A 17,400-nucleotide genomic window follows, 5' to 3' on the forward strand; every position below is an offset into this window, starting at 1 on the left:
CTGCAGCCAAGAAGGACTAAGACAGCGAAACCACTTGTGGGTGAGCAGGCGTCAAGATAAAAGGATTTCAAGTCACACGTTTACGTGTTAGCGAACTTTTCGAGTGTAAAAAGTCATGCCTCCACTTACCGTGACTTTCTCCAGAGTGCTGGAATGAGTTCACCTTCAGTCAGTCCTTTATATTTATAGTGTTTGCTGAACAAAGGAGCCTTGGTCTCTTGACTGGTTGAAGATCTTATCTCCGGTCGGTCGCTGCTGATATTTGTTTAATCAGCACAGTCACACGTTCCTCCGCAGGGTGCCCTTCCAAAACAGCCTGGAAATACCTCCATGCACTACAGTTTTCGTGCGCCTTTCGTTAATTCAAGTGCGCAAAATATTAGATATGAAAGAAACGATTCAATGTAGGCTAAACATGATCTAAAACATTAAGATGAGATTAGCGGGGCGTGCAAAGCTTAGGAAGAGAGTTTTTCTTCCACAGGACATTTTCCGCTCAATTACGTCTCTGCAACATCAAAATGTACACTGGCTATAAATACATGTTCAAACTTCTCTCTTAAAGCGTTGTAAGACCATGTGCTTTAGAACCTCACAATGACGCCAGCAGTGTTTGTGGTTCCTGCCACCCTTCAGTGCTGGTCTAGTGTACTCAACGCTGGGGTATCCTTCCAGAGGTGAGTATAGTAGAGCAGCAGTAGTCTTAATTTCTAGATTCAGGCTCTTATTTCATAGTGATTTGTTCCAAACTAGAACTCTCTCTTGAATTTTCCTCCACTACAGAACATCCTGGGCTTGCTTTCTTTTTCAGTGCGCTCTTTAACAGGCAGCCTGGTGGTACAGTGGTTAGTATTGCTGCCTTGCAGTGCTGGGGCCCTGGGTTCAATGCTGGTCCTGGAGTGCTGTCTGTATGGAGTTTGTATGTTCTCCCCTTATTTATGTGGATTTCCTGCAGGTTCACTGCTTTCCTCCCACAGTCCAAAGACATGTTTGGAAGGTTATTTGTAACGGGTAAGTTGATTGGAAAATTGGCCCTGGCATGAGTGTGTGTCTACGTCTGCCCTGTGGTGTCACTGGTGTCCTGTCCAGGGTGTGTGTGTGTGTGTGTCCTGTGAATGACTGGTGTCCTGTCCAGGGTGTGTGTGTGTCCTGTGAATGACTGGTGTCCTGTCCAGGGTGTGTGTGTGTCCTGTGAATGCCTGGTTTCCTGTCCAGGGTGTGTGTGTGTCCTGTGATGGACTGGTGTCCTGTCCAGGGTGTGTGAGTGTGTGTGTGTCCTGTGATGGACTAGTGTCCTGTCCAGGGTGTGTGACTGTGTGTCTGTGTCCTGTGATGGACTGGTGTCCTGTCCAGGGTGTGTGTGTGTGTCCTGTGAATGACTGTTGTCCTGTCCAGGGTGTGTGACTGTGTGTCTGTGTCTTGTGATGGACTGGTGTCCTGTCCAGGGTGTGTGTGTGTCCTGTGAATGACTGGTGTCCTGTCCAGGGTGTGTGTGTGTGTCCTGTGATGGACTGGTCTCCTGTCCTTATGCCCGTGGCTTGCTGAGATAGACTCCAGCTCCTTCACAACCTTGAACTGGATGAAATGGTTAGAAAATGCAGGGATGGATGTCGCCTTTAATTTTCTGTGGGAGCAAAGCAAACCAACCAATAACTTTTGTACATAAATAATGCATTTAAGAGTACAAAGAAAGCAACTCAGTAACTTATGAAAAAAAATCAACTACAAATGAAGAAGAATCAAAGATACCAAAACTGTGTCACTCTTGATCGTCTAATAATGGCTACAGTTTTACTCTCAGCTCATTCACCTTAAGAATGTTTTCACTGTCCTTGAAGTATGTTTGCTGTTCTTTTATTGACAGTGGAGTAAACCGGCTTCCAGGCTCCGCCAAGTCTGATAAGGGGACAAAGAGAGTGAGAAAGGTTTATCAAAGAATTCTCCCCTAGCAGATGAAACTCAGGCATGACTGAAACCGACGTCCATTATACAATGAAATAAAACCGTGGTTACACTGGGCACGTTTCGAGTACAGTATACGTCCTTGGCGACCTCCGACACAGAGAGCATTTTAAATGATCGCTCCAAATAATGATCCATAAATGATCACAAGTGAATTAATCGGGATGGCTGCACCTCAGTGTTCCCGACACTGGGCAGATTACAGGTCATACCAGTTTACTGAGGTGGCGTCTCGAACCCGCGCCCGCTAGCCTCCTCCAGCGCATCCCGTCTCTCCAGGCGTCTACATTAGTCTCCGCCTTGCCGCAGTCTTCTTTCACCGAGTCCAGCCATCTTATTCTATGCTGACAGGAGAAGGGAGAAGACACCACGTTTCGGCTGTGGAGCCTCCTTCAGGTGTGAAAGTGTGCTCACACCTGAAGAAGGCTTCACAGCCGAAACGTGTTGTTTTCTCTCTTCTCCTGTCGGGAAGGAATTAACCTTTTACTCGTTCCTTTGCAGACTACGTGTGCTGACGCAGCCGCCCACCTGAGCCATCTTATTCCAGGTCTTCCTCTTGTCTTGTCTAGGTCTTGTATGAGGTCTTGATCTCTTCTCACAACATGGCCATACCACCGCAGTCTTCTTCCTTTGACTGTAGCAACAACATCGGGGGATTACAAGTCATAGGCAAAGATAAAAATCAGGGCCATATCACATCTATTCATTCTAGAACAGAGAGAAACTTTCTGGGGATGAACACCAGGCTGACCTGTTATCTGCTGCTGTTTCGCCGCAGATCTGCTGCGCGGCGGTTTCATCGCCGCGATTTCCAGGATAGACCGGGAATTCGCAACTCTTTCCAAGAAATTCCCTTCAATTACGGTTCCCGCGGTGTAAACATCACATCAAATAAAAGAGCGGTCTGTGTAATTTTCTCTTTTCAAATTACAGGGGAGGCTGCACAATTTTAGTAAAAAAAAAACACTCGTGCCGAAATATGTGTCCCGTAGTAGTGTAACTTTACATGCTTTTTATTGCAGTAACATATTCACATAATATTCACAATACACACAAGAGTACATATAACTTTACCAGGGGCACATAACACCGTGCATCTTGCAAAAAAAAGGTTTAAAAAAGTACATAAAAATAAGGTACGCGCGGCTTTCACATTCTTAAATTTAGAAATAGTTTGTAGATATGCCCTTATGTCCATTAAACTGTTCAAATATGTCTCTCTTCCAAGACCATTTCATTTTAGTGTACAGTATAATAAACCTTGCCCTCCGGATCAGTGCAGCGAATCTTGCGCTGTGCCGCCCTCTAGCGGTCAGGCCCGGGGAGGCGCCGGAGCTCCGGGCAGGCGGGTGGGAGCCCAATCGCGCTTGCGCACTGGACGACACGTTACTTTTCAAAATGACTTGCCTGTTTTATTTTTCGTTCACTGTGTTTTCATAGCTCCCATTTTTAAAAAAAAAAAAAAAGGAAGCGACGTTTCAAGACCAGGTTGGAATAAAATCACTGTGGAGAAAGCAGGTTTCCTGTTGTGAACGCGAGGGGCGGGGCTTAACGGTACCCCGGAAGAGGCGCGATATTCAAAGCGGTCCTGGCGGAGGGTGAGAACATTGAGGTACAGTAATCCAACCGGCCTTTTATTCCTGGAAATAAAGGGGTGGTTATTTCGGAGTTTATATACAGGCTTTAGTGGCTTAGAACAACTGCCAAACCAAAATGTCTGAGAAGTCCTCAGACGTTGCGATATCTGGCCTCGTTGTGTGTAGTTCCGGATATAAGCGAATCGATTTATTGTTAATAAATGCCGAGTTGGTCTCCCCGCTGATGTGTGCTAGAGCTTTGTGCTCTGTAATTAATGACGGCTGCTACAATACGTGCTAAAAAATATTTACACCTGTTAGGTCTCCTCCAAACTTTGCTTCAAAGTGGTATTTGGATAAATAAGAAAAAAAATGAACGCCCGTCTTTATTTACAACTGACCGCGGAATTCTGAGCTGTGATTTTTCGGTTTGGTTTTCAATTGAAAATAGAGGCGAAAATGAAGTGTATTTTGGTCCTACTGAGACACACGGTCTTTGACAATGCAGCCTGTAGACTTAAACTGAAATGTAAAAGCTGTGTACCGGCATGGTAACTTTAGGAAGAGGATAAAATGTTAAAAATGAAAAGAAGAATCGCAGGCTTCAGTTCTCCCACTGTGATTGGTAGTGAAAACCTGGGAGATCTCATTAGACATGCTCAAAGAGCAGAGATGGGTTTCCATTAGGGACTGGTGTTTTCTATTACCTTTGAAACATAACCTGAAGTAGACGCCTCTTACCTTCTAGATCATATAATTAATTAATTTGGATTCTTTTTCCTTTCAGAAATGGATATTTCAGGACACTTCTTCAAGAGGCTGCGCGATTTGGTGGTGTTTTTGGAGACTGAAACCCAGAATCTTGAGAAGGCTCACCAGAACAATGACTACGGTACTGAGATTAACCAGACACGGTCAATGCGCAGCTGTTGTGAGGGTGTTCAAGTGAGCACTGCAGTAAGGGAAGATGGAGTGTCTTCCCTTACTGGAGTGAAGATGAGTCGGGCATCGTTTGCACCCTCTCACTGATTCACTCAGTCACCTGTGTAAGAAGGATCAAGGGCGTTAATTAATCTTGTCCAGAGATGGCATCCCATGTAACTTGAATATCCCTAATCAATATGCTTGATTGTATATTGAAAGAGGAAGGGAGGAATCACTGTTAGCCTGTGTTTTTGTTGAAAACCTGTTGCAGTGATCAGCAGTGTTCCATTTGGGAAAGACCTGATTGCTGTGAAATGTACAAACTTTCTTTTACACCGAGTTGAAAAAATATGCAACAACAAGCATGTTTCACCGAATACATATCTCCCTATACTGCAAATCTGTTGCATGTCACAGTGGTTTCGTTTTCTCGGTTCTCATGCAGTTGCCTAATGCGATTAAAGTAAAAACATAAAGAGAAACCAGTCTAGAACAATGTTGTCTATGTTTTTGTCATTATGTGCTGACTTATTCTTGGCTCGTCATTACGTGGACAAGGCAGTGCTCGTCCATTTGACCTGGAGTTTCACTGAACTTTGCCTGTGTTTGTCTTCAGACAGTGATGAAGGAGGGGTGCAGGTTCTGCATGAACTGCATTCAGAAGTCAGAGCTATGAAAGTAAGTAACGTCTGATTAAAGATTCACAGGAGGCTGAGATAACTCTTCCCAGCGGCTTTGAGAAACTGTTTGCATTTCTATACTGTAGTTTTTTACAAGTATGTTTATTATTTAAAGTAGTTCTGATGAGTATTATTTGAAATATAAATTGTTTATTAATGGCATCTAGCAATTCAGTTCCTTTAGAAGGCAGTAGTGTTCATTTAAAGCAAAAAAAAACGTTCCTGGGAAATCCAGCATATTAATATTGAAAGAGCTTAAATGTTTTTTTAATCCATCTAAACAGTTGACATGTTTTGTTTAATAGCATGAATATATAAATGTTGAGCCTTTTTCTGATAAATTGTTTTGTGAAACAAATGAAATTTGAAAGCTGACAGTAACATTGTGAGATGATGGTGTAGGTCGAGTCAGATATTCCACCCTTGCACAGCTTGTCTTTCCCAGAGGGACAGGACATTAACTGCGTCCTTTTCTTCCCGAGCCCAGGAGCAGGTTCGAACCCAGCTGCTCGGCTGTCAGCCTGAGGGAGAGGGTGTGAGAGACTTCATCAGCACAAGCAGTGTCCTGAGGCAGAGGCTCAGGGAGGACATTGGGAAAGTGAGAAGACACTTTGAAGACTACGGCTACACACCCCCGCCAAAGAACCCAGCAGGTGTCTGTCTCGGGCCAGACCGAGCTTTCCTTTTTGTTCTTAAATGCAGTGTTCATTCCAGTGATGAGAGAGAGAGAGAGAATTTGTCATCACTTTTTAAATCTAATTATTACGCTGTACTGATTGTCTGTAGTCCCTAGGCTGTAGGGTTAATTCAGAGTGGTCCTGACTCTTCCATGTCTGCACCAGACGGAGTCACACCTCGCCTTGAATCAGATTTCTGTAAACCTGATTCACAGGACAGCTTTTATCTCCTGCTCCTTTCCTGTTGTTTTCTATTTGACATCCCTACCTCATGCATGCCATGTGCTATGTTGGCGTTTTCTTCATGTGCACTTTGTTAGAATAAGGGAAAGACGAGGCGCTCCTGTGAGATCCCTCAGTGTTGCAGGTGAGGAAGTGATGTGGAAAGAGCTTGAGTGACCAGCGCTCCAGTCCCCCAGTGGGGCTTCGCTGCTCTGTCACACCTCAGCTTTTCCAGCTGCTGGAGATAGATAACATCTGCAGAGCCAGAGAGAACACACAAGGAGCGCTTCAGGGAAGAAATTCAGTAGCACGCTCGATAAGAGACCGTCTTACTTGACGAAATCAGTAGGGAGCTGCGTCAGCACGCATAGGCTGCAAACCAACAGGTGAAGGTTTTTTCTGTGCTGAAAGGAAAAGAAAAGAGACGTACAGTAGCGTTTCGGCTGTAGAGCCTTCTCCGGGTGTCACTCGGTTGTTGGCCAGTGTTTAAGAGCTGAAGGATGAAAAGAAGAGAGGTGTGTCTTTACACCAGGGGGTGGCTCTCCTCTCTCTTGCTGCCAGCAGGGCAGGGCGGCGAGGAGGGGCCGGGGATGAGCATGGGTGCCAGCGGACAGGAGGCCGGGACAGAGCCCGCGGGCGCGGAGGAGGACAAGCCGCCGTGCACCACGCCGGAGAAGAGCGCGCGCCCAGCCCCCGACCCCCTGCGCACCCCCCAGCTCTCGGACTTCGGCCTGTCCGAGTACTGCTTGCTCCGGAACAGGGGGGCCGCGGAGGCCGGCGACAGCCGCCTGGGGTCCGTGGTCCCCGCCGCCACCGCCGCCGAGCCCCGCCCAGCCTTCCCTCAGACGCCCCGGTGCGACCTGCGGCTGGACTCCGCCCCCAGGTCGCAGGACTTTGGGATCAGCGAGCACACCGTGAGCCTGAACAATGACTTCACCATGGCCCTGTTCCAGAAGAAGGCTGACAAGCCTGCCAGGTACAGACGCAGGGCCGTCACAAGGGAGACACGGGTCTCACGATGTCAGCTGGGTCTGTCTGCAGTGATCCTCTGTTTTTCTATCGTCTGCCGTGCGGAAGGGGAGCTTTTTGAAAAGTTCTCTTAAAGTCTAAGCTTGCGAGTCTGAGTGTTTGAATTGGAAGTGGAACTGCAGCTGAGCTTTAATACTGTTCTCTTTCCTGAATGTAGTGTTCCGAGTTTTGTGTGTATTTGTGTGCTCAGACACTGTGGAAACATACCTCTGCTGTACGTTCACTGCCTCAAGAAGGGAGATAGTGAAGCACAGCTTGGAGTAACACGTGGACTGTTACCTGAAAGCTGGAATCTAAGCAAACAGCATATCTGAATTGTCCACTAAGTGGGGCGTTTGGGTTGTTCTGTGCAGAACCATATTCTGCTTCAGTAAATTGCAGTACTGCAGTCACCTAGTTTGGTGTTTTGGTGTTAAAGCTCGGATTGGGATAACTAAATTTGTTCAATGAAACCATGGCAGTTACAGCTACAGCAATGGAAACATCAGCTTCAGGTCAAAAAAAGCAAAGTTAAATGAGAACTTGCTGTGTGATGTTTTGTCAGCTCGGTGGACAGCTCTAGGCCTGGAGGAGCAGGGGGAACTGGGAGATCTCCCTGCATGCCTGTGCAGCCCTCTGTCAGCAAGCCTGTAGGACAGAACGGTAAACACCACTCTGGAACTTCGTTAAATTGACAAAACAAGTCCACCAGAGTAAAAGATCATGCTTCATTTTTAAGACTTTCAGCATAGTGTTTCAGGCTGAATTGCCGTCGTCAGAGCCTTGCAGTAGAACATCATGAATATCACACCTAACACCTCAAAAGCAATCTTTACCAAATCAATCACGAATCAATTTACTTTTTTTATATTTCAGATGCCTTGGTTTCCCCCGAGCCCCCAGAATTTTGTACCCCAGGTTTCAAAATTTCTAAACTTCGGCATCCCCCCATGAACCCCAAAACCCCTGAAAGGACAAAACCAGCAGAGACCTGCAGCTCCACCCCTGAAGTTCCAGCGTTCGAGACGCCGTTCCTCAAGAGCCTCATCCATGTAAGTGTGAGCAGTGCACAGCCGGCTGTAGTCACGTTTCCGACAGGCGAGATGTGTCGGTGTATAATTTAATTAGCAGTGTTAATCAAGCAGTGTTTAGCAATGAACTGCTGTGCTTTGATTCTCCCCTGAGCGCCCTGAGCCTTGCACCCCAGGACTAGCTCTTCCCAAGCCAACACGTCCCCACATCGATCACAAGACCCCCGAAAGTACCCAGCCAGCAGAGACCTGCAGCTCCACCCCTGAAGTTCCAGCATTCGAGACCCCGTTCCTCAAGAGCCTCATCCATGTAAGAGCGACCGCTGCACAGCCGGCCGGAGTCAGATTCTCTCCGCCTGAGCAGCGTCAGGAATACTGGCATAAAGCAAAGGAAAGTGGACATATACTGCTGAGGATATATAATATATACAGTATAATGAGCTTTCATTAGCTAAAACATTGATTTCTCTGCTCTCATTATGGGAAAATTCAATTCCATTCCAAGAGCCACAGTGTTCACAATTATTTAACACCCCAGAGAGCTGTCACTGTCTACACTTGGCACTTTGTGATGTGCTGCCTTCTAAGGCAGCACAGAGAGGAAGTAATTAACTTGGCTAAACATTCACTGCTTGTGACGATCACAGTGGTGTTTCATTCACACAAAGATGTAAGATAAGCGTTCGAGCAGCAATTCTGTTTAATACGATAACACTGACATACATGCCTGTACGAACACTGTTAACGTGCTTTATTTCAAGACAGAGTGGGATGTCAAACGCAGACAACACTGAGTCTGGTCCCATGGAAGAGACTTTTACTCACAGTGAGTGTTCTCAGCCTCTTGATTTGTTGTTCTTGATCTCAAAACGGTTGGAATACAGATTAAAAAGTGACGTTAAAACAGACCTACACTTCGGGGGTTCTTTTCTGCAGTCTGGGGGAGTAAAATGATTTTGTTGAAATAAGTGCAGGAGTTTCACTGGAATACTTTCTCTTCTGTCTTTGGTGCAGTGCGCTCCAGGACGACAGGAAAACTGACTTGTGTAAGTTTTTGTGTGACTTCTTCCCTTGGCTGAAATCAGAACGGCACTCTTGTCCCGAAGCTATGTGCTGTGCGAGGTCCTGTGGGGTTTGTGGGACTGGTGGATGTGTTCTACGTCCAGTGCGATTGTGCTTTTGACTTGCGCTCGAATTCTTTCAGGAAGCAGCGCCAGGGGATGAGCAGAAGGTGAAGGCAGGCCGGGGCACAGCCGCTGGGCTCTTCCAGATGAGGCAGCCCTCCCCGCCAGCACTGGGCCGTGAGGAGTTCACCTTCCATCGCGAGCAGCTGGTAACGCCCCCGGCGGCCTGGCAGCTCTGCTGCCCCGGGAGCTCAGCTCCATTCCTGCGACTAGTGTTCAGGGTGGCCTTGCAGCGCTGCGTGTGGCGGGAAGAGTTATAGCCTCAGCCTCCCTTTCCCAAAGACGTGCTAAACTGTCTTTATTCACGGCTCTGTGATAAGCTGGTGTCCTGTCTGTGGGGGGAGAAGTCTCTCCCTTCCGGCACCTTACTGGTGCAGGGATAGGCTCCGGGTTCCTCTACTGCAGAATCGGCGTCTTTCTGACGGCAGCTGAATGTCACACTGTTGCTCTCTGCTGGGGGGGCGGAATTCACTGCTAGAATGATGCTTTCCCTGCTCTTCCACTAGTTAAAAAAATAGCTGGAGTGAAATCGAAAAACAACGTGTTCACTCACTTTTAGATCATCTGTTCAACAAACCCAGATTGAAGACCACGAAGATCGTTTTCCCTCTATCCCATTGATCTAGCCATAGTTCCGATCGAGAATCTGATAGAGAACTATTTTTTTACTCTGCAAATAAATCGCCATGGACTCTGCATTTCTTACTGGTATGCACTGTTGAGCAAAGGGATTGTGGGATTGTACATCACTGAAGCCGAAACCCTTCTTTCAGGACACGATTAGATGAGATCCTGCTGGCTACCAGTCTAGATAGATGAAACATCTTCCTTTCATTTGTTGCCCTTTTCCAAGTCCCCGTGTTCATGATGTGCTGTATTTGGTGTGTTCTGTACAGCACCCTTTCCAGGGCCTTGCCAAGCCTTTCCTCCACGTCCCTCCAAGGCCGGTTTTCCTCATAACAGATGAGGAGAAGGAGAACAGGTGGGGAGATAACAGCACCTGCGTCACGTGTGCCAACGCGTAGAAACGATACCGCTTTGTCTTGCTTTTTAACCTAACACCGATTAAAACAACAGTTGTACAGGTCCACACATACAGTATAGCAACCTTAAATAAACCATTCTAAATGTGCAAAAAATAAATTTGTTTATATAATAGTTCAAGAAATGAAGACTGAAAGGGTTATATACATTTTGTTTCAGATTAATCTCTTCGACATGAATTAAGTGATCTGTTTTTTTTTTGCAGTGTTCAGAGGCTTGCCACAGTGTCAGAAAAGGAGTACTTGGTTTTGCCTAATTACCTGAAGCAGATCCACCTGGCAAACCTCAATATGGCTATTCATAAGATAAACATGGCACTGGACAGTAAGCACATAGGTGAGTAAGATCCAATGTTGTTGTTCTTTTTCAATGCAAGTGAAACGAAAACAAACATTCTGATCTGTAGTCACTGTTTGAGTCCTCTTAGATCAGGAAACCAGAATGTTTTTGTTAGCAAGATAAAACTCTTTTTCAAAACAAAGTACCTGAATGTGGTTATTGGATTTTTTAAATTCTAGAACAAAACAAACCTGTGCACCTAACCACCTGTTCCTGAAATAGATCATGGTATCTGTAAATGAAAGATAAAACATTACTCTCAAATATATTTATCATGTTCCAAATATAAACATCCAATATTCTCTGTGACACCTCCGAAATAAATCTAATGCCCAAAACATTTTCCAGTGTAATGTAGTAAGACTTGGTCCCACTCCCTGTTCAGCAGCAGATTCTCCAGAGTACCTGATGAAAGACGCTGATCTGAAGAACATAATAGATGAAGGCCCAAAGGTTAACATCTACATCCTGTGTCTGATGGAGCTGAACAGACTGAAGGTGATGAGGAACGCCGGTGCTGGTAACGTGTACAAAGTCATCCTGGACACAGACGTTCAGTAAAGCACGAATACAGCGGCACTCTGCTTTCCTCAGGAGACACCAGCCATCCGAAAAGAACTGCACATGCGCACAGAGTTCTGTTCACAACTTTCAAGGCTGAGAATCCACAGCTTCGTAGCAGCCGTTTTTAACGTGATGCACTTGGGGAAATCACATTTCACCTACAGGACTCTTTGAAATCCTGACACTGACTTTCTGAAGCCTGAGCTTTCTCGACAGCTTTTATATGATTTTCTCAACATTTTCACTTTTTTCTGTGGTTCATTGCTGTTTTAAATTTAAAATTATAGGGAATAAAGGTTTGTTAGCACGTTCTTATTTTTTTCCTATTATGTCCCATCTTCTGAATGACCTAACTAGGCTTCCCTTCTTGTGGATGGAGGTGGAGTAACTGAAATGACACTCAGTGATGTTAAAGCGAATATGAGATCTTTGCCAAGTGGATCTCACATTCAGCCTAGATGTACGATGTGAAATTCATTTTAAAGAAAATTCATTAGAGGTAGCCTCTCACCATTTTGACCCACTGCAGGTCCTTTCCCATGTCCAGTGGCATGACTAGATCAGCAACGCTGTCTCATGGGGTGATATTTAGCGTGTTCATATAGGAAAACACGGGGGGGGGGGGGGGCATCATCAAGGTTGACGCAGTCATGGTAGGGTCTGTATTGCGTTAATCAGGGTTACACAGTCTGCTATCTTGAAGTAAGGAGTCAGCTCTGGACAACAAGGAGCCATCACACACCCTCCGGGATAAAGCTGTAGAAAGGCACTGAGCAGGAGATCGAGAAAAAATCCAGTGGCATCCTTGAAGGATCTGTATCAAGGACTAGAGATTGCGTACCTGTCACAGCAATATTCCAAGCTCTCCACTAGTCCAGGCCACAAAACATTACCGGAGATTCTGAAGCCATGCTGAAAAATCGTTTTGATCTGATGAAACCAGGATAGACTTTTTTCACCAGAGTGCAAATACAGGACATCACCCACAAAACGCCATCCCTGCTGTAAAGCATGGTGGAGGCAGCACTGTTATGGGAGTGTTTCCCTGCAGCAGTGACTAGGAACCTGGAGGAAGCGAAATATAGATCCGTGAGGAAGCCGTAATGGAGAAGTAGGCTTACTTTTCAACACGACACCGACCCAAAGCAACAGTGGAGACGATCAAGAACAAAGAGGCGAATGTCCTCGAGTGTCCCAGTCTGCAGTCCCAGCAGTCCCCTCCCCGTCTTCAAGGTGGAATGGACACACATTGCCAGACCTAGGCGTGCAACCTTTGTATGGACCTTTACAGTTATGGCTGCTGTTCTAGCGTACATTTCAGAATGTTTGAGTGTGTCTTTCACTTGGAGGTTATCACAATGTGCAAATAAGGGTAAAATTCTGATTGAATGGGTCTTGCTGTCAGGATATTAAGCTGGAAAATGTTACTTTCAAAAGGGTGTGAAGATTTTATAGAGACTATATATATACACACACAGAGGGTGGGTAAAATACTATCGGCTTTCTAAAGCCATCTTAAATCTTCACTTGCAATTTTAAGAATTAAAAACTCCAGCACAAACCCCCTCATTGTTAACATCCCCTCCAACTCTTTCCCCTGAATTAAATCTGGGTATTTAATACCAAAAACTTCTGAGTCGAGAATGGTTCTCCCACCCTAAAACTACTCTGTGAGAACAGATTAGCCACAAGCCATAACCTACCAACTATGACGCAACAGACTGTCAGTCCTTATCCTGGGCCCAGTTAGGAGGGGTTAACAGAGACCAAGGCACAGTGTGATCAACCAGTCCAGCCATCTCGCATGATCAGGGAGGAACAGCAGTGTAACACCAAACCAGGGTCCTCAAGGGTCTATTCTCAAAGTTTTAATTCCTGTAAACCTGGTACTCCACACCTTTGACCCAGTCATACACACTCACACAAACCCCACCTTTTAAAAAACTTCATACTTCCCACACAAGATTTCTTTCAGAAAAACACCTTCACAGAAACCGTTTAATTGAATTACCAAATCCAAAGCAAATTAAAATTCACAAAAAAATGAAAGGAGCTTTCAAACTAAATTTCCTTAAACGCTTCCATAAAAAAAAAAAACTACAGCGACGTTAATTAAGTGGCGGGCAGGAAAAAAAGGCTTTAATTGGAGACACACAGGGGATATAAAATGTAGCGGCCGCAGTCCCCGGCGGTCAGTAGGGCCTCATGCGTCCAGGCAGCGGCGGCGCTCTGTTCGGCGGCGTTATGGCAATGTCTAGGTAGTCTCCTATCTGGAACCGCTGCGACTGCAGAGTCATGGAATCGTCTGCTCCTTTCCGCCCGGACACCGTGTTCCCAATGTCTTTTACTCTACAGGACCAAAGGCAGATCATCTTAGGAGTCACAGTTCAAACACAATCGTTGCACGTTTAAGCTCGACCCGTAAGGGCGGTATTTCTCAAGGTATTTACCTGTAGCCTTGTCTTTTAGGGTCAGGGTACACGATGGCAAAGCCAAAATGCGTGCCTTTCTTCCGAGCCTCCGGATAGACTTCTTTCACCAAGCTGGTCAGTTCCTTCAAGGTAGCATCCATCCTGTTTGAGACAATGTTACTCTTTAAAGTACCCAAGACGGAAGCTAAAACTCAGCACTTAACTTCAGCTCCAACAAAGGAGAACATTTGAAAAATAAACATAACTACTCCATATTTGGCTGTTTTCTCATGTCGCCTCAGGAAAATAAATTTGAATTTTCAGCACAGCTTAAGGTTGTCCACGCTCGTGGGAGGGGAGCTGGCAGCAGATTCTGCAAGAACATTCTTGTAGTTTTTGAAACGTTTGGCGTTCCGGTTGAATTTGACCTGGCATATTAAAACAAGCAGGCCAACAGAGTTACATTGGTCATTTCCTTGCTTGTGATAAAAGCATTGGCCTTCTGAGTACCACCACAACTATGCCATATGCAGTGTGTGCCCTGCGCTATTAACACGTGCCGTCTCTTGGATCAGGGCTCTGCAACAGCTCTGGGCACCTGCAGAGGTGAACAGCTTTGTTCTTCTGGTCAGTTAGTCTGTCCAGCTGGTCCTGGAGAGCCCCAATCCTGCCAGTCTTACTGCTCAACTTTTTAAAGACTGTAAGACAACACTGACCAAGCAAGTAATCTGTTCAATTAAGAGAACCAGCAGCTCCATCACCCTTTAACTCACAGCTGGCAACCCAATGAAGCTTAGCAGGTGTGAACCTGGCGAATACCTGGATGGGAGACCTCCTGGGAAAGCTCAGGTTGCTGCTGAAGAGGTGTTAGTGGGGCCAGCAGGGGGCGCTCACCCTGCTTTCTGTGTGGGTCCTAATGGCCCAGTATAGTAACAGGGACACTATACTGTAAACAGGCACCGTCTTTCGGATGAGACAATAAACTGAGGTCCTGACTCTCCGTGGTCATTAAAAATCCAAGGGTGTTTCTCAAAAAGAGTAGGGGTGTTACCACAGTGTCCTGATCAAATTTTCCCCTAGTCGTTACCAATCATGGTTTCCCAAAAAGCCTCATCTCTGAACTGGCTTCATCACTCTGCTCTCCTCCCCACTGAGAGCTGGTGTGTGGGGAGAGTACTGGAGCACTCTGGCTGCCACCTCATCATCCATGTGGTGGTGAAGGGGATCCCCATTACGTGCAAAGCACTGCGTACAGTGTCCAGAAAAGAGCTATATAGGTGTAAGGATATCATTAATATTATAACTAATCCCTGAAATCTGAGAAGTACGTAGATTTTAGTCCTAAAATATCTCTGAATTAATTTAACGTTGCAGTGGCTCTATGGCTCAGGATCTGCGCCTGTGGCTGGAAGGTTGCTGGTTCAAATCCTCCAGTCAGCACTGGAATCTTACTCCGTTGGGCCCCTGAGCAAGGCCCTTAACCCCAGCTGCTCCAGGGGTGCTGTACAAATAGCTGACCCTGCGCTCTGACCCCAAGCTTCTCTCCCTGCCTGTGTGTCTCATGGAGACCAAGCTGGGGTATGTGAAAAGACAAATTCCTAATAAACTGTATATGGCCAATAAAGTGATCTTAACAAAACACCCTTTTCATTGGTTACAGTGGAATTGGTCCATATCTTCAGAAACTGCTTATTTTATGATGACCTATAAAACAACTTGCTGGAGTGGGGCTCTCCCGGGCCAAGCAGGGAGCCCCCTGGTGTGAAGTGTCATCAGACATACCAGGTATAGATCTGCAGCTCGCTGGAGGGCACGTTTCCCCTGGCGAACTCGTCCATTCTGTGATGTCTGCCGTTGTTCGTGGTGAACACCCGCAGCAGCAGCGGACAAGTCTGCAAACAAAACAACAGAAGAATAAGCACCTCGCTTTCGCAGTCTCGGGAAACCGATATATCGGTGGTCTCAAGCGTGGTATCTGCTCACCATCGCGTTTCACGATAGATGCATTACAAACTTGCTAGCTACATCTAAATTCATCGCGTTGTAAGTAAATAAATGACCTTTAAATATATTTTGCTCCCTAAGGAAAGAAAGTGAGAAAAACATATACTGTATCGACGTTTTCTCAACTCGCATTGCTTTCCATCGCATACGTTTGGAAGCAATTAGGAAGAGAAAATAAATCGTTTTAACTGAAAACTCAATAAGTCTCACTGTCTTTGAGGGAGACACTGTAAAACCACCTAAAATGCAAAGAAACACGAAATGAAAACACCGTTTTACACAGCACATACCTACTGAAGCGTTTTAATGGAGACCAACACAACACCGTTCCATACATTTCCAGAAAACAAAATACAAGGCACCACTCAAACCGTGCGTGCGCATCTTCGATAGACAAAAACGACTAAACACAACTTACCTTTTCTCTATCGACGGGTTTTTCGGGTTCTTTCTTGATTTCTTCCTGAGTGACTCGAGATTCAACAGCCATTTTGCCAGAAAGCGCCCCCGCGTCTTCACGCCGACCCCGTACAAACACAAGAATAACTTCCGGTTCAACCCACGGATCGTGATGACGTAACAGGATACGTAGCCCGCGAATGAGCTTTAAGGTTATGGAGCCAATCAAAATGCGACTTCTCCGTATCGTATAATGCCTAAAACAGGCGCACACCCTTTTTATGCTGAAGTGCTTAGGTTAAAGGTAATTATTTCAAACAGTAAGAACATGACAGCTGTGCGGACCTTATCTTTACTTACCTTGTTAAATATTTTTTGTAAAGTGTAGTTGTATTACAGTATGTACCCTTGAGGATGTTATTAATATGTCATATTGTTGGGGTTTCCCTTATGTTGGCAGTTGCGTGTATTTGACTTTGCTTCTTTAAAGAGAAGGCTAAATAAGATTCCCAGGTCAATTCGCTTTTAATAACCAAGCAAGCCTCCTTTTGTCCGTATCCTTTCTGTTCTTGTGTTTATTTTACCAGTGTCGAGACTTTCAATGTGTGCTTTCAAGATATTCCAGCCCAGGCTTTAAGCCTAGGCCATTCCTTAGGGCTTGTGTGCTACAGTAGGTGTCCGCTTTCCTGCTTCTGTGAAAAACACGTCCATCTCTTCAGTTTTGAACGGGAGGTTTTTACTGGCTTAGTTCATCCAAGCATTTCAAGAGTCACTCATTTAAAAAAAAAAAGTGATATTAAGCAATTCGTAGATGAAGCAATTCAACACGTTGTGGAACTGATAGAGGCATTTATTATGTTTTATTCAGTACTTCAACATTTTAAATTTTATTCACGCACTGAGACACTCTGGTCTGTAGAGAGATAAGAAAAAAATATCTGCTCTGCTTTTTTTTCCTTCCCATACTTTTTACACTTTAGAAAGAGGGAGGAAACATATTTACAGTCAGACCCCCCCCCCCCGTACTGCGCTCTTTGACTGTATCTGCTGACGGGCTGAGACTGCGAACCTGTGTCGTGTTTCCCAGTGGGACATCATAACGGGTCCACAGGTCACAAAGATAATAGCTCACTTTCTAACACAAAGCACTCTTCCAGCTAATCCGCATCACTACCAGGAGATATAATCCAATGTAATTCAGACGCAAACACGCCAGTCACACTGAATTCCTCGGCTCTCCTTGTAGCTGCACATCTAGCAGGATCTGTTCATGCAACGCGTGATGAACCGGATCCCGGCGCTATTAAAAGGAGCTGAGAGACACTGGGGACTGTGGTACAGGGGGTCAGTGGGAAGAAATTCTAAGCATCAAAA

The 17,400-nt window shown here is 45.6% G+C and overlaps 2 protein-coding genes across 5 annotated transcripts; one reads left to right on the forward strand and one right to left on the reverse strand.

Annotated features, from left to right (window-relative positions):
* Positions 1-3,500: 3,500 nt before the first annotated feature.
* Positions 3,501-11,519, forward strand: ska3 (spindle and kinetochore associated complex subunit 3). Of its 4 annotated transcripts, none has more exons than XM_088914339.1 (14): positions 3,501-3,574; positions 4,327-4,431; positions 5,080-5,141; positions 5,631-5,796; positions 6,604-7,018; positions 7,616-7,713; positions 7,927-8,102; positions 8,236-8,391; positions 8,847-8,907; positions 9,096-9,127; positions 9,286-9,414; positions 10,162-10,247; positions 10,515-10,645; positions 11,034-11,519. In XM_088914339.1, exons 2-14 carry the CDS (start codon positions 4,329-4,331, stop codon positions 11,207-11,209), a joined length of 1,791 nt encoding a protein of 596 aa, XP_088770465.1. In that variant the 5' UTR covers positions 3,501-3,574; positions 4,327-4,328; the 3' UTR covers positions 11,210-11,519. The 4 variants fall into 4 exon arrangements, with proteins under 4 accessions (XP_088770465.1, XP_088770466.1, XP_088770467.1 ...); XM_088914340.1 differs by having other exon boundaries at positions 11,037-11,519; XM_088914341.1 differs by having other exon boundaries at positions 3,507-3,574; positions 6,607-7,018.
* Positions 11,520-13,177: 1,658 nt separating this feature from the next.
* Positions 13,178-16,174, reverse strand: sap18 (Sin3A associated protein 18). Its single transcript, XM_088913996.1, has 4 exons — positions 16,046-16,174; positions 15,406-15,515; positions 13,663-13,785; positions 13,178-13,561 (listed from the first exon to the last, which is right to left on the reverse strand). The coding sequence occupies exons 1-4, from the start codon at positions 16,115-16,117 to the stop codon at positions 13,405-13,407; spliced, it is 462 nt and encodes a 153-aa protein (XP_088770122.1). The 5' UTR covers positions 16,118-16,174; the 3' UTR covers positions 13,178-13,404.
* Positions 16,175-17,400: the final 1,226 nt, after the last annotated feature.

Source organism: Atractosteus spatula, chromosome 4 (genome assembly GCF_055471065.1).
Source record: "Atractosteus spatula isolate fAtrSpa1 chromosome 4, fAtrSpa1.hap1, whole genome shotgun sequence".
NCBI classification, from domain to species: domain Eukaryota; kingdom Metazoa; phylum Chordata; class Actinopteri; order Semionotiformes; family Lepisosteidae; genus Atractosteus; species Atractosteus spatula.

Coding starts and splice junctions, on each gene's coding strand:
- ska3 (XM_088914339.1), top strand. CDS start 4,329: ATGGATATTTCAGGACACTTCTTCAAGAGGCTGCGCGATTTGGTGGTG. Junction 5,142..5,630: donor CAGAAGTCAGAGCTATGAAA/GTAAGTAACGTC, acceptor TCCCGAGCCCAG/GAGCAGGTTCGAACCCAGCT. Junction 7,714..7,926: donor CAAGCCTGTAGGACAGAACG/GTAAACACCACT, acceptor TTTATATTTCAG/ATGCCTTGGTTTCCCCCGAG.
- sap18 (XM_088913996.1), bottom strand. CDS start 16,117: ATGGCTGTTGAATCTCGAGTCACTCAGGAAGAAATCAAGAAAGAACCC. Junction 13,786..15,405: donor GAGCTGCAGATCTATACCTG/GTATGTCTGATG, acceptor TGTCTCAAACAG/GATGGATGCTACCTTGAAGG. Junction 13,562..13,662: donor CCTAAAAGACAAGGCTACAG/GTAAATACCTTG, acceptor TTGGTCCTGTAG/AGTAAAAGACATTGGGAACA.